At 43.8% G+C, this 16740-nt stretch overlaps 1 protein-coding gene across 1 annotated transcript in view; it reads left to right on the top strand.

The window, feature by feature from the left end:
* Nucleotides 1-16740, top strand: part of PAPPA (pappalysin 1) — a 195133-nt gene that overhangs the window by 14802 nt on the left and 163591 nt on the right. Inside the window, exon 2 of the mRNA XM_054393420.1 lies at nt 11700-12768. Coding sequence (XP_054249395.1) covers nt 11700-12768 — 1069 coding nt within the window. The remainder of the gene's footprint in view (nt 1-11699; nt 12769-16740) is intronic.

Raw genomic sequence — 16740 nt, forward strand, 5'->3', positions numbered from 1 at the left:
GAGTGGTAAACAATGACCAAAACAGGACTCTCATTTGGGTGTTTTCAGAAACTGAGAACATGCAAACAGTATGCATTAGAGTAAAGCCAAATGTGAAGTCATTCCTATAGAAAGATGGGCAGCAGGACATATGTAAAGGGTGGGTGGTGGGGGAAGGGTTTTTCACCTGGAAGCTAAGTGTGTAGGGGTGACTGCCTGGTGGAAGAGATAACACACGCCAATGTCAGCTGCCAGCGTGATGCTGTGGCCAAAGGTATGGAGTCATCCTTGGCTATGTAAACAAGGAAGCATTGAAGAGGGCTGGGGAGTTGTGTTATCCTTGCATTGACACAGGAGTAGCTGCTGCTCAAGTACTTGCCCTGTTCTGGTGTTCTGCGTGAAAGAGGATTTGGAGGGAAAGAAATTAACAATGACAACAATTATATGATTTGTATAGCAAGTCTTCTGAAATGCTTGACTCAAAGAGGATTAAGAGGTGACTTGATCAACATGGTCTTTAAGTATATGTTTGAGGAATATTAATCTGATAATTCAAGGTTGGAAAGCTAGTAATAGATGATATAAGTAAATCCAATGGATGCATATAGAGACTAAGCAGCTTCTGAACAGAGAGAAAATGCAGGAGTTTAGCCCTGAGAGTAGTCAGTCACTGAAATACCTTTCTCAGTAGAATGGTGAAATATCTAGAACTCTAAAATAACTAGAACTCTAAAATAAAAGTGCAGTGTGTTTTCCAAATTACAAGTTCTTTAAAGAAGAGTTAGTTCAGTCCCCACCCATGTTGTGTCTGCATGCTTCTAACAGCAAAATGTTCTGGGGTTCTCAGCTATTAATGCAAATAATTACTGACACCAACAGTAAAGCACAGGTAGCAGGAGGATGCTAATTTCATCTGATTTTCCAGTATTTTGATGGATTCTCCTTGATGCTGTCAGGATATTTCTAGCTCCTTGTAGGGTCCCCTGGACATCACCGTAGTTGAATTGTCAGGCTTGCTTTCATATGTTGTTTAGATATTGTCACCTTTAACCAGAATGGTGTGCTGAGCAACACCTTGGCTTTTTCCCTTCATAACAGTCCAGTATGTCCAGCTCACAGAATCACAGAATGTTGGGGGCTGGAAGAGACCTTGAGAGATCATCTAGTCCAACCCCCCTGCCAAAGCAGGATCACCTATACCAGGTTACAGGAGACAAACAGGAAAACAAGATCGAAAGTTTTTCTCATTGAAGCTAGTAAAAGTTTTAATGTGGACTTCAATCAAGTCATGAATTTACCTTCAGACTGCAAACTTTGGGGAGCAAAATCAGGGTTTCCCTCTGGATGCTGGAATATTGGCAGTGTCAGGACTGTGGAGCTATCAGAGCAGACATTCATTAAAAACAAAGATGTGAACGAGACAGTGGAGAATAAGCTTGGGGTGACTTTTCACTGTCATCTCCCTGCTGGGTGGTGGGTCTCAGCCTCAGGGCAGAGGGGCAGTCCAGAAGAGTATGTAGGCTGTATGCTGAAATGACCTACTCCTGTGACTTTGGTTGAGTTGCAAACAGAAAATATAGACCAGAGAGCTGTCAAAGATAATTAGCGTTCTGAGGCAGGATTTCATTTCAATTAAGTCATCCCCAGCTAGAGACCGTTCCTCAAAATTCAGATTTAAGCCAAGTGCTCAAAATGCCCCAGCCTGCTCCCTCAAACCCATGTGCAGATGTATGCCTGGGTCTGTGCACAGAGCAGGCAGTACATGTGCTTGCTGTTTTGTTAGTCTTCACTTCTTTGGTTCCAAATTTAACCAGAAGTGGAAGGGCTGAAATAACACAAGAAAGGTTGGACATATGATATTTCCTGCTGCTCAGCTAAACATAAGAATTGCCAAAAATTTTCCAAGGTAGCTTGTTTCTTTTACATTTTTCTCCCAGTTCTGCCGACTTGAGAAGGTCAATTACTTCTGAGAAGCATTTGACTTTGGCAATGCTTATGGAAAGCGAAGTAGAATTATGACCTTTTGGAGGTTTGCCCATCGCTGTCCCATCTTGTCCTTTAAGAACTAGAGGCTGAATTTGCAGCTAAAGCCTCCAGTTTAATAGGTGTGAATTTGTTTCCTTGCACTTCTAAGCCATCATGAGTATCTGTGTGAGGATTTTCTTTTAGATGTCTATTTATTTGTGCTCACAAATAGCGATCACTGCTATTTGCCGAGCACAAACACGGGCTCAGGTATTTCCAGGAGGAGAACCATACCAAAACAAATGAAACTGGATTCAAACTGAGCAGAAAAATAGAGCTCTAAAATTATATACTTTTGGTTAGTATGTGGTGACTGCAGCCTATCAGGAATGCATACTCTAATAGCTATATCATGTTAGAGAGACAGGGTTTGTTGGTTTTTTGTTTTTTGTTTTTTGTTTTTTTTTTTTCAGCAGGATGTTTCCTAGAAAGCAGAAATATCTCTGTGGTTTGTGTATGGGTTTGGAACTTGGGAACTTGTATGCAAGTATGGAGCAGGGAATTTGAGGCATGAAATAGTCATGATTAGAGAGAGCCCAGATCCCTTTCAAAGAGACAGCAGAAAACAGGCAGGATCAGCTCCCTCCTGCCTGCTGTTGCTGCGTGCTGGTCCTTGTGTCCGTGGGAGATGGTTCTTTTAAGGTTGGTGAGCTCCTTGGTTGTTTCTGTCAGTACAGGAAAGATGCAGTCATATGAGAAAGCCAGATGCAATGAGATATTTGAGTCTGGATAAGATCTGAGATATTTTTACAATAAGATACTTAATTCTCACCGAGGCCAAGACCTTGTGTGGTATAAATCAGTGTAAATGCACTGGAACTGCTCAGTTTTGCACTCGCAAAGTGTCTGCCCAGGAATGTTCTCAAAATCCAATTAAAGAACTAGAACTGTTTCATGTGGAAATGCCCCTCAATTACAAAGACAAGCCTAAGCTATCATGATGTGATTTTTACAGTCTCCTCGCAGGGTGCCCTAGTTTGCATTCATGGAATTTTTTGGTTTTGTTTTGGTTTTGTAATAATGTGGATGTTGGCCATCTGTCTGATCCTGGAAAGGTTGTAAGGTTGTCCCTGCTCCCCAGGTCCTCTTCCCACTCCCTCATTGATCATAATGTTTGATTTAGGTGCCACTAGATTTCCTCCTTTGTTCTCTAGCCCTAACCTACCTCCCCTCCAACCACACATGCATTGTGTGATGGTGTAAAAGCTCTTTTCTCTGCAGCTGGGAGTAGTAACTGCTCAACTGGTTCCAGTGCTGCCCTAAAGCTGCTGTAAAGGTCAGAGACAAGGGAATTCTAAAAAGCAAAACAAGCAGTGTTGTTGTCCCCCCTTCAATCCTGGACGTGTATTTTGATCAGCACCACAAACAACCTCAAGTGTAGACCTCCATTTCTTGCTGCTCCATGTTTCTAAGCCATGGAAGGGGGGTGGGGTGGGGGTGGGGGAAGAGGGTTCTGTAGGGCAGCATCCTGGGCAATTTTCCAGTAGACTAGGGGCTTGGCCTCCCTGCAGCTGATTGACTTGCAGTGCTTGTCAGGCACAAAGCACATTGTGAAAGGAAATGCCATATTGAACTCCCTGTGAGCTGATGGGTATTGTGCATGATCATCTGATGGCACAGATGTGCCCCTAATAATCCTTCCAGGAGAATGTTTCCTCCTGGGATGCTCTGGCCATCTGATCTGCTCTGAGGTATGGTGACCTATCTTGACCCAGTTTATGATCAATTCTCTCTCTGCTGTTTTCTAAAAGAAGCCCAGAAATGCCACTTTATCATTTAGATTGCCTGGAAGTTGTGGTACGTACGTGCCTTTTCCTTCTGTAGCAGATACTCTGTGTTTACTCTCAACTCTTGCAAACAAGAGGAAAGCCACTCCATGTTAGCATGCACAAGAGTAAATTTCTCTGTAGAACTTTGATAGCTAATCAGTATTTGACTAATAGTGTGGGAAGGAGGAGGAGATGTGGCAGCAGAGGTAATGTATGTTCCACCAAGCACATTGCTGGGCACATTCGTCTATGCATGCAGAGTAACCCTTCTGCTGCTCTGCCACTGGATTTATGTCCCTTTTTTCTGCAGGTTTGTGTGTGTTTCCCATTTTGTGTGTTTTGCAGGTGTCTGTGGATGATGGATGATGGATGATTTTCATGTGTGCCTTTTGATATGTACCTCTGTGTTTTGCAGCATCTGCTTTCAAAGTGAGGCAGCTGTTAGTGGTGGGTTTCTCTGAAGGTGAATACCTGCCTCAGCTACAATGGGATGGTTAATCCATAACCTGGTTCTGCTGATCAGCTAACATAGATAAACTTGGAAGTGGAGAGATGCGTTAAGGTCCTTTTGAGCCAAACCAACAAAGTTATTGAGGTCGTTCCATTCTCTAGATTTGAAGGATGTCTGTGCTTTCATAAATGCTAAACTCAGTGGGACGCACCAGAATGTCTGAAACTGGCAACCCCCAACCTGAATACTTGTCTGAATCAAGTCTGAATCAAAGCCTCCCGTATTAGTGACATACACCAGTGATTCTCTGAAGGAACATGCTGATGGCTGCAGGGTTTATGACTTTGTAGTTTCCAGAGGAAGCCTGCCTGGACTATCTTAATACTGTCCCTGTGTCTGCGTGTGTTATGATTCTCTCTGATAAGGTGAACACATACTGACTTTCCAAGCTGCACCCAGAAATACTCAGTTGTTTTTGAGAACAAGGCAGGAGATATCTTGTAGATATTATACAATCCTTACCCTTGTTCTCTGGAATGTTCCCAGGATCCCAGACTTTATAGAAGGGGCTGAAGTTTGACCCTTGTGAAGGATGTGCTTTTTGCTATCCAACTAAAAGCCCACCTAAACCTAGTTATTAGACCATAAACAGACAGTTTGTTAACCAAGCACCAGTCTCCACTGGTTCTGCAGCTTTATTGTGAAATGCTTGGGGATATCTAGATAAGAAGCCAATCTTCCCACTAATACTTGTTTACACTGATACTTAGACAAAAGAGCCCTTGCAAAAGCCAATACCCAGTCTAAGGATGACCTAAGGATGCTACAATACTGTAAGGACTGAAGCTCACTGCTCTGTGCCATCTGGTTATGCAGTGTTGATTGTTCACTTACACCTCAAAATCCTCACAATCTAATAATTTCTTGCTAACCCCAGCCTAGCAGGCCTTTTTGCAGAAAGCTCTTATATACTGTTAGTGGGTATATTCCCACAATAGGCTCAGTGAAGTGTCACTAATATGATTGTCCATGCCAGTGGCTGCTCTGTTGCAGCCTACATGATTTTGTTATCAGAAGGGAAGGATTTATGTAATGTTCATAACTAACCAGCCACTACAAATTCATGTTTTGCTGTGTTCACTGTTCTCACCTCCCTGTTTTCTGACTTCAAGGTATCTCTTGAGCACATGAGTGACTGGGAATTTGAGAAACAGTACAGTACATGTGTTTAATGCTTAATGGCAGTAATATAAAGATTTTGATATTGCAAAGAGCCTTGGGCCAAATTCTCAAAATTAAGTAGGCATAGTTATGGTAGATTCTGTATTTCTACATGAAGATCTTGTCTTCCATGTCAAAACAAAACAACTCTGTCCTGTCTCAGATCTGAGTCCAATAGCACAGCTTGTAAATGATAATATCTGGTATGAATTCAGCTAGATTGATAGCAGCAGCAAACATTCCCTTTTTGCTTTCTTAAGTACTACATTGCCACCTGAGCAAGTCTCAGGTGGTTTTGTTTGAGCCACTCCTCGTCTCAAGGGGTGACCTCAGGAGGCCTCTTATAACGGTACTGGAAATGGTATAGACAGAGTTGTTGCCTTAAGTACTCTGGACTTTGAATTATTTAACTATTGTGGAAGGAAGTGGGGGCTGGGGGAAACATGGCAAAGGAAAGGAGAGATTATTTCTTCCCTTTGTAAAACTATATTGGATTCAACGTCATAGCATGAAATATCCAGTGCAGACCTCAAGAACTGCTCCAGTGGATCTTCGCTGACTTATCCAATTGCATGGAACATGGGGATACTTAACCCAAATCTGTCGGGTTTAATTATTTTCCTCTGGACAGATAAAAGCTTTCTATAGGTTCCTGTAGAATATTTGCTCTTTCAAGCGTTCCTCTGTGCTTTGATACTAAACGATTAAAGCATGCTAAAGAAAAAAACAGTCCCAACCTTTAGCTCCCTGTTCTTGGGCCCCCTGACTGCAGCTTTGATTGTTGACCTAAATTCCCCTTTCATAACTGAGTCCTGTCACCTCTGGTTGGAGTCTCCTGGCAAAACAGGCACGGCCAACTTTCAGAAGTGCAGGGCACTGTTTTCCGTTCTGCCTTGCACGGCTGTGACGGGCTCCACAGCACACCTGATGTGTTCAAAGTCAGACTGACCTCCTTCTTCCCCTTCCCCCAACCTCACACTCCTGGAAAGGAAAGCACAACAAGGCGCTTTTTTTTTTTTTTTTTTTTTTTTTTTTTTTTTTTTTTTTTTTTTTCCCTTTTTGCTTCCCGTTGCTCAGCAAAGTGAGGAAACTTTTTTTCCTGGAGAATTCAATTCGTAGGTAACTCTACAGCTGGGCTGATTAGCGGGAAGGTTGCTGCGAGCAAAGCGTGAGCAGCAGCACAGAAGGGAGGGAATGAGGGAGGTCTGGAGTCTGCTATTGATAATATTAAAGTGGATTACAGCAGCTCACAAGGGCAACTTCAGCCTCTCCCCTTTCAAACTCTGCCCACAATGCTACTGATGACTCCAGCAGCTACAGCCTCTAGCTGTGAGTTCCCGATTCTCTGTGGCTGCTGCTGATAAACATCTGCACCAGTCTCAGCCTCACAAGTGTGGCTACAAGAGGGCCTCCTGTCCTCACCCAGGACTTTCTTCCACAAGCTCAGCAGCTGATGCTACAGTCTGGGCTCCTGCTGCCAAATCCTGTCAAGCACACAGGACTCATGCAAGGATGTAGCTCTATCAAAGTCCCCATCAAAGTCCTGAAAACAAACTGGGATATGAACTGTACACTGGCTTTGGGTAGGGCCTCCTGGAAGAGAACATGGGGACAGTTCTTATACTGGAGCAGTTGTGGGTCAGTAGCCAGAGAACAGAGGTTTCACAATGAATGACATAGACTGTATTTCTGGTTTTCCATGTTTGGCTTTCAGACTTTGGAGTCCAGATTTCCAGCTTCCCCCACTATTGATGCCTAGGAATTTGCTTTTCCTATAAGGGACAAACGTCATGGGGCCAGAGGAATCCTGGTGGGCCATCAAAGTCTGTCTCTGGCCATGCATACAGGAACGTGGCTTCTCATGGTATTCAGGCACTCCTCTAGAGTGACTCACCCCTTTGTGGGGAGGGAAGGTTACTAGTGCCTCTTACTGGAAAGCTAACTAACACCTCTTTTTTTTTTTTTTTAATGAAAGATAATGTTTTAATCCCTTGGGTTCCAGGAACGGAACAGGGGAAAAATCACTCAGACTAAGGATTTAGAAGGGCTGTCAGTGTTCTTCTCAGCTGTAGCTCCATCCCTTTCTAGCAACTCAGGGCAAGCAGAAGTGAGGAAAACTGTTTGCTCCTGTATGAAACTTGTACATATTTTTTTAATCTAATTGCTGTGGGGAAAACAAACATCAGTTTTATTTCGCACCATTTCTTGGCTCACAAACTTCAGGCACATTCGCCAAATTGTGGTTTTGCAGTCACTGGCTTGAGTCTCATTTACCATGAGGCCTCTTTACACCACTCTTGGTTTGTAAAAGGATATTAAGTAGCTAAAAATGTCCTTTACCACATTATTGTAAAGCATCCTGAGTGTAAATGAGAATCTAAACGCTGTATGTTTTTCATGTAAATGTTGGTTGTGGTCACAGCTGAATTTTGAAGTTTGGAGTGTCAACCATTGTAAGGGGTGGTTTTACTCAAGACCAGCCTTGTTTGGGGTAAAAGAGGCCTCTTCTTGTTTAAAATGTTCTTAATTATGACTGCGAAATAACTCATGGCTATGGAACCTTTTACTAAATTGAAATAAATTGTGAAAACAGCAAATTATTCAGTTTTCAGAAGTTCTGGCAATCATTTCACATGTCCCCCTTCCAATGGCTTTGCCCTTATTAGTTGTCATAGAAGAAGTAATAAATTCTTCTATTATGACATCCCAAGTCCCAGATGAAATTAGTTTCATTGTGCTGGGGACAAAACGGAAAAGTGACACTCCCTTAGCCGGAGGATTCTTAGTCTAAAGCCAAAAGTAAGTGAAGGATTGGGAAAGTAGGTGCAGCATACAAGCAAAAGAAGGTCATCAAGAGCTGGTACGACTTTGCAAGTTATAGGGAGTGTGGGCTTCTTAGCCCTTTTCTCACACTTTTGAGAATAAAACAAATCTTGCAGCTGAAGGCCTTGTGTTCAGTCCATCTTTTCATCAAGAGTTGGATGTCTGTAATAGTAAAAGTTTGAGAAAAGAATGCTGTATGTGGCATATGGATTCAGTAATGACCTCTGCCCTAAACTAGAAAATGTAAGGAACTGGAATAGTAGACTGTTTTAGTTCAGCAGCTTTCAAACTGGCATGTTCAGTGGTGTCCTTATTGTCACTGTTTTTTTTTCTTTTTCTGCCTTCCTTTGGCTCCCTGTAAACCTTGAATTGGTGGCAGCTGTTTGAGCCACACTCAAGACACGTTGCATCACATCAGGGTTTAAATGCTCAAAGGCAAAGGAGGATTGCTACTATTCTGTAGTATTCCTCCAGCAGCTCCCTCTGTTCAGCTGAGGTCAATCTCTAGCATCATGCAGCACTTCAGAGAGAGAGGAAGATGTTCTTTAATGCTGGCGAGGAGACTGAATTTCCATTCCACAATAATTTATTAGTTCTTTGGGGGAATATTTCCAGCCCCGGTCAGTACAAAAAGCCAAAATCCTTGACCCTTGAAGACTGTATAGTGGACTTCCCCAGAGCAGGAGACCCCAGAAGCCTGTTCAAGGACTTCCAGCTGTCCATCCAACAGCAGGGATCTTGGATGCCTTAAGAAACAGGTGGAGCAGCTATTGCGTGTGCAGTTGCCCTGTGATCTGCAGGCCTTGAAAATTGGGTCACTGGGTGGCAAAGGTGGCAGGAGATGGTGGGGAGCGTGGCCAGGATGAATTGACCTCCTGTGCTTGCAGTCAAAACAGCTGTAGGAGTCCCTGGGGTTCCCCTGGCCTTGTGTTGAAGCCCCACAGCTTCTCAGGGAGATTTGTTGGGACTAGCCCATTTCAGCATCCCTTTTTCTTCTCTCACCATGTTGGCATTTCTTGGCAGGCAAAAAGCCTCTTGCAAAATGTCTGTCCAGCTCTAATGGTCTTATTACAATAAGTTGAGATTTTTTTATAAGTTATTTTGTAATGACATATTTGGAGGAAGGGCTCATCCTGCCAGCTGTCTTCTCATTCACTGAAGTGCTGTCCACCCACTATCGCCAGACAATACCTACATTTGAGATTCATAAAAATGCAGATGTTTATGGGCTCTCATACATCTGCAATGAAGTGCTTTGTATAAGTATTTATTCCACAAAGAAAAATAAAAACCACTTTAAAAACAGACTCCAGAAGGTCATTGGTTGCTTTGGCTTTCGTAGCACAAATTTCTGGGGTAAATATCCATCCTGGCAAACATTTTTTTTTCTTTTTTGTAATTTAGTGTATTTGTTTTTTTCCTCCCCTGGTTCTCCTCCTCTCCTTTCTCGTGATCAGAAGTAGCAGTGTAAACTAGGAGCTGGTCTCCAAAAGGTTTTGAACTGAGTGCGCCCTACAGATGAATAAACACATTACCTTCCGAACCCTGGGATCTCTCTTCCAAAGGAAACAGGAAAAGGGGGAGCTCAGAGTCCCTAGAAAAATACCAGCCTGCAGGGGTAAAAAAAAAAAAAAGGGAAGAAAAAGAAGAAAAAAATAAAATTAAAAAAAAGGCCTGTTTCAGTGTTTTTAACTTTCTCATCAGAAGGCTGTTTTTTACTGGGAGAGGAGGAGGAGGGAGGAGAGGGGAAGGGTGTGAGGAGAGTGGGGAAGGTGGGTGCTAGGAGAGGGGAGAAAAAAGACGGTGAATGCTCCTGTAACCTTTGCTCTGTTGATAGGAGACTAGACTGGGCTGTTAATGAGTGATTGTTAACAGATGGCTGTTGAGCAACTGAGTCAGAAGCAGAAGATGTTGTTTGGTGGTAGTGCTGGGAGGGTTAGGGTGCAGGGGTGAGGTAAGGGGATATTTAGTCTTTTCACGAGGACTGAGCTGTCAGAGATTTATGATTTCTCCTTTAGGCTTTGGAAGTGGAGGCTTGGGGGAAGGATTGTTTTCTGTGCACTGATAGTAGAAAGGCCGTTTGGTGCTGAAGGCTCTAACGAGTATTTTTTCCGTTGAGGTGTGTCCCTGCAGCCCTTGGCCTTTCAGAACTGAGAGATGGAAATGCACGTCTTTAACTTGCCAAACCTCATGTCTCAAACTGAGAAGGAGCAGGCTCTTCCCACAGCTTGGAGCTGTCTGAAGAGAGCTTTAGGTGTGGAACCACACTTTGTATGAGAGAAATCATTAGCACCCTAATGATCAGTTCCCATAATTATATCCCTGCGGTGCACTCACTGTGTGTGAGGGGCCAGGGATCTTTCTGAATGTGTGTGTCCATCCATGCATGCTTCTTGCCCTTTCCAGCTGTGGTGCATACCTTGTTCAGTATGTCCAGCATAGTACATATACTATTTTCCTTACTGGTTTGTACTGAGCATGAATTTGAAGTAGCCTGGACACATCCCATTCATTCTTGGTAGGATTTGCACTTACCAAAATTATTTCAGCTGCTCAGTGTTTCTCAGATTGTGCAGTACTTAGATTTTATACTTATTTCTTCTCAGGGTTCAGGGGTAAGAGGGAGATCACTAAAGATTACTTCTCAAGACTTTGAGAAGCGGGTGAAGGGTCTAGAGCACAAGTCTTGTGAGGAACAGCTGAGGGAACTGGGTTTGTTCAGTCTGCAGAAAAGGAGGATCAGGGAAGACATTCTTGCTCTCTACAACTGCCTCAAAGGAGGTTGGAGCATGGTGGAGTTGAATCTCTTCTCCCAAGAGCAAGTGATAAGACAAGAGGAAACATCCTCAAATTGCACTAGGAGAGGTTTAAGTTTGACACAATGAACAGTTTCTTCCCTAAATGAGTCATCAAGACCTGGAATAGGCTGCCCAGAGCAGTGGTGAAGTGACTGGAGGGTGTTAAAAGATGATTAGATGTGGTGCTGATGGACACCATATGGTGGTGACCTGGCAGAGTTGGCCTAATTGTTGGACTCGATATTAAAACTGTGTTCCAACCAAAACACTCCCATGATTCTATGATAGTTCTTGTTTTCAACCAGTGATGTTATGGCTTCTCTGAAGGTAAGAACCAAACGTGCACTACAATATTTTGCTGGTAGGAATTTGCAGGAGTTTTGGTCTCTGGTCAGGAAAGGAGAATCCCATTCATACACACCTCTGACAAGTCTTGACCTTTACTAGCAAGTCTTAACAAACTCCCACAGTCATCCCCTGGGATGATTTAGTGTCTTTCCTCTACACTAACTTTCTAACAGGTGTAGGTGAGTGTGTGTATATACATAGAGAGAGAGATTTATACAATTTAAAGACTAATTTCTTTATTCTGTCATCCTTATTTATTCATATTTCTTTTTTGGGGGCACATAGGACTATATGACAAATGCTCTTACACCTCCCGTGACCGAGGATGGGTCCTGGGGATTAACACCGTCAGTGACCAGGGGAATAGAGACCCCCGCTATTTCTTCTCTCTGAAGACGGACCGTGCTCGCAAAGTAACCACCATTGCAGCACATCGCAGCTACCTCCCCAACCAGTGGGTGCATCTGGCTGCCACCTACGATGGGCACCTCATGAAACTCTATGTGAATGGTGCCCAGGTGGCCACAAGTGGAGAGCAAGTGGGCAGCGTCTTCAGTCTGCTGACCTTGAAGTGTAAGGTGCTCATGGTTGGAGGAAATGCCCTGAACCAGAACTATCGGGGTTACATAGAGCACTTCAGCCTCTGGAGGACAGCCCGGTCTCAGAAGGAGATCTTGTTGGACATGGGCCAGGCAATTCACAGGCAGGACATGCCTCTACCTCAGCTAGTTCTTCAAGACAGTTTACTGAATGTGAAAAACACCTGGTCTCCCATGAAGGATGGCAGCAGTCCTCAGAGCAAGTTCAGCTATCATCATGGCTATTTGCTGGATACCAGCCTAGAGCCTCCTCTTTGTGGCCAGACAGTCTGTGACAACACAGACGTCATCGCCAGCTACAACAAGCTCCCCAGCTTCCGCCGCAACAAAGTCGTTCGCTACCGCGTGGTAAACCTCTATGACGACAAGCACCAGAACCCCACCGTCAGCCGGCAGCAGATCGACTTCCAGCACCAGCACCTGAACGAGGCTTTCAGCCGCTACAACATCACCTGGGAGCTGGAGGTGTTGGAGGTGAAGAACTCTTCCCTTCGCCACCGACTCATCCTGGCCAACTGTGACATCAGCAAGATCGGGGACGAGAACTGTGACCCTGAGTGCAACCACACCCTGACCGGGTACGATGGCGGAGACTGCCGGCACGTGCGCCACGCGCTCTTCAACAAGAAGAAGCAGAACGGGGTGTGTGACATGGATTGTAATTACGAGAGGTACAACTTTGACGGTGGGGAGTGCTGTAACCCGGAGATAACAGAAGTCACCAAGACGTGCTTTGACCCCTACTCTCCCTACAGGTAAGCAATTTCTCTAAGCCAGATCTTTATGTGATCACACTAATGAATATGGCTCTAGCTATTGATCAGCCCGCTGGCTGTTGGGCCCTTGTGTTCCTGCCGTTAAGGGTTTTGGAGTTTGGAATTAATTTAGTTTTTGGCTCACGTTACAGTTATCCAAATGCAATCTTGCTAATGGTCTCAACGGCATCTTGCCACTGAATTGGCATTCTCCATTTAGGCTAAAGAAGAGTTAGTGCTAAAGACTGAAGCAGCCAACTCTTGGAGGCCCATGAGCTGTTGGTTATGAGCAGCGTATTGTGGCATTGCATAGTTTATTTTAACCACAGCCTCTCAGGAGTGGGGATTGGATATCACAGAAAGCTCAGATGTGTTTGGAGAGGGAAGAGCCCTGCAGGCATGGAACAGAACATGAATACTCCTAGGTAGGCTTTAATTCTGCAGGACTCCTTTGAAGGTAGGTAGGTTATTCTATATTCTTGATGCTATGAGTACAGCTCTCTGTAAGCGCTGCTGTAAACTGAGTCTGTGGCTTATGAGGAGAGAGATAGGCACCAGGTCCCTGGCAGTGCTGTTGCTCACATTTGAGTGGGGAATTGAAGGCTTCTGCATCCCTTTTAATATATAGGAAGATGGAGGTAACACTTCACTGCAAGTGGCAGGGCAGCTTTCTGTGAGTCTCTAGAATCCTGAGTTCCTCAGTACAGGTTTCCTTGTGTTGTAGTTTGCATCCTGGGTTGCATCAAAAGATGTGTGGCCAGCAGGTCGAGAGAGGTGATTCTGCTACTCTGCTCTGCTCTGCTCTGTTGAGACTTCACCTGGAGTACTGTGTCCAGCTCTGGGGCCCACAACACAAGAAAGATGTGGACCTGGTGGAGAGGGTACAGAAGAAGGCCATAAGGACGTTCAGAGGGCTGGAGCACCTTTCCTACAAAGACAGGCTGAGAGAGTTGGGGTTGTGATTCTGTGATTGTTCAACCTGGAGAAGAGGAGGCTCCAGGGAGACCTTACAGTGGTCTTCCAGTAACTGAAACAGGCCTGCAAGAGAGCTGGAGAAGGACTGTTTACAAGGGCCGGTAGTACTAGGAGAAGGGGTTTTAAACTGGAGCAAGGTAGGTTTGGATTGAACATTAGGAAGAAGTTCTTTACTATGAGGGTTGTGGAGCACTGGAACAGGTTGCCAAGGGAGATGGTTGAGGCCTCATCACCGGAGACATTCAAGGTCAAGCTTGAAGGAACCCTGAGCAATGTGGTCTAGTTGGGGATGCCCCTACTTATTGCAGGGGGATTGAACTAGATGACCTTTAAAGGTCCGTTATGACCCAGTGCATTCTATCATACTATGGTTCTGTCCTTGAGTAACTTGCATCAGTTGAGTACAATGTGCCTACAATTACTCCAACTTGCTTTTGGTCATTTTCAGATAAGAGTTAGTATGTCTCAGGGAAAAAGTGTTTCCCATGGATGAATTAGAAATATAAACACAAAGAAGATGAAAGTTAAAGCTGAAATCCTGTTGTCTGTATCCCATGTTGCGAGGGTTTTTTTTAGGGCAATTCATGGGGGAAAACCTCTAGATGGTCAGAACACCCTGTGCTGTCAACACTAAAGTTCAGGTTAAAAAGGGAAGTATGAGCTGTTCTGGAGTCCCTTCCATTACAGCAATTCAGGCTATATTTGTAACTTCCCTAGTAGAGAGGAGTTTTTAAACAACATTATCAGCTCTACTGGAGCTTTAAATACACATAATTAAGCTGCAAAGAAATGCTTCCTTTCCAGTTTGTTTTTTGTGTTTTTTTTTTTTTTTCAAACTCCAGTGAGGGTTTTTTTTTTTTAAATCCTTATAGCTCAGCTTGACTCCAGTCAGTTCCCAGTGAACAAAGCTCAGATGAGGAAGGACTTTAAATACTAATGATTGGAAATATTGAAAGGAAAAATAGCAATCTTTTAGTGCTGTTCAACTGGAGAGGAACACAGCTAAGCAAATATCATCCAAGGCATAATGCAAATTGGATTGTTTTAACACTGTAGCCCTGAGAACTGGAGGTGTTAGTTATAACAGCTATGACAATTTTTAGAAAATTACTTTATTTTTTGTCTGGTGGTACCCTTTTATCACTTCTTCTGTGACCAGCATAATTCCTATACAAAATGAAACAAGAAAGGCCTTGTAGATTGGAGCTGACAGATTTAAGACTGTGCCTGAATGTTATTCTCACATAGAGAGATGTTTCTATTTCAAATGAAGTCTTCATGCTGCACAGATTGTATTTGCACAAGCTCGAGGAAAAAAATTAGTTCCAAAATCTAAAGTTACCTTAACACAGGATAGTTGCTTTTCATATGCAGTTATGTGTTCTTTTTGGAGACAGCCACTTTGCAAACTTGTCTGGAAGATTTGCTTTTCATGGCATGGAGCTCACAGATCTTCTAAACAGAACCACAGAATCATAGAATGTTAGGAGTTGGAAGGAACCTCCAGAGATCATCACGTCCACCCCCCCTGCAAAACAGGACCATTTAGGGCAGGTCAGCCAGGAGCATGTCCAGGTGGGTGTTGAAGATTTCTAGAGAAGGAGACTCCACAACCTTTCTGGGCAGCCTTCTCCAGGGCTCTGGCACCCTCACAGTATTATTTTTTTTCTCATATTGAGATGGAATTTACTCTGATGGAGTTTACATCCATTGCCCTTCACCCGACAGCCACCCTTCAGATGTTTGTAGACATTGATAAGGTCTCCTTTCAGCCTTCTGTTCTCCAGACTGAACAGCCCCAGGTCTCTTGGTCTTTCCTCATAAGAGAGATGCTCCAGTGCATGTTCATTTTGTCATGAGAAACACCTCTTCTTGACTGACATACTGAATTCAGTGAAGAAGGTTTGAAGGTCCTCTTCCACAGTGTAGAGTCTGAGAAAATCCATCTGTCCTGCAAAGATTATTTTTGCAACAGACTTCATTTATTGTCTTTGCACAGAGATTTTAATGAAGCGTTGTTCATGCAATGAAACCAAAAAGGACAATAGGAGATATTCCATCTCTCTGGAGCCTCTATTTGATGGCTGTTGTGCTTAGGTTGAGCTCCTACCAAACACTGTGATAGGTGTTTGCACTCAGTGTAGCAAAATAGAGCATTTAGATCTGTGGACTTATCAATGAGGTTTGTAAGACTGAACACTGCTTTGAGTATTTAAGCTCAGAAATACAGGTTTTGAGTATTTAAGCTCAGAAATACAGGTTTAGAGCTTTGGCAGCAAAGCCTTCATTGACTATAAGGGTGAAGATTCAAACCCTGTGTTTGGCTTTGGTACTGCCCTCAGCATCATCCCCTGAGAGACATTGCCATTCCAGTTAGTGACTCAATCAAAATCTGTGACTCAGTTGGCACCGTCTGGGCCCATTTTGCATCACCAGGCCCTCTTGTCATCACTTTCATTGGCAGAGTCCTTAGTCCCTTTTAGTGCAGGCCTTGCACCATCAATGAAGGCATCTTCATGGCCACTGAGAGCTCACATTTAGTTCCAAGTATTTCCTCTGCCAGTGTTAAGTCTAACAATAGCAGAAGAAAGGAAAAGATCCTTCAGTGTGGTAAGGAAAGGAGAGAAAATGGTGAAGTGGTCCAAATAAAAGTTTCCTGGGGTTTATGCTGTGAACACTTCACAGCCTTCCTTGGTACTGGGTTTTGTTTGGTTGCTACTGGGTTTTGTTTCTACTACATCTACATCCGTCTGCTTCTACATCTACAGCAGTTGTAGCCAGCTGTTTGCCATGCAGAGTTTATTCCTGGAATACCTCTGTCCCTTGGAACTAACCAAGAAGTGCTAATGCTTGATTAATGCTGTTATAAACACAAACCCTCTCCAGTGCCTCTTCACCCCCAAAAGAAGATGTATCCTTTTCACTCACTTTCCTCCTTCTGACTGTCTTAGTCCCAGTGCATCAAGCTTCCACCCTGGGAGAAAAATGTTATGAGAC

This window comes from Indicator indicator, chromosome 28, assembly GCF_027791375.1.
Source record: "Indicator indicator isolate 239-I01 chromosome 28, UM_Iind_1.1, whole genome shotgun sequence".
Taxonomy (NCBI): Eukaryota; Metazoa; Chordata; class Aves; order Piciformes; family Indicatoridae; genus Indicator; species Indicator indicator.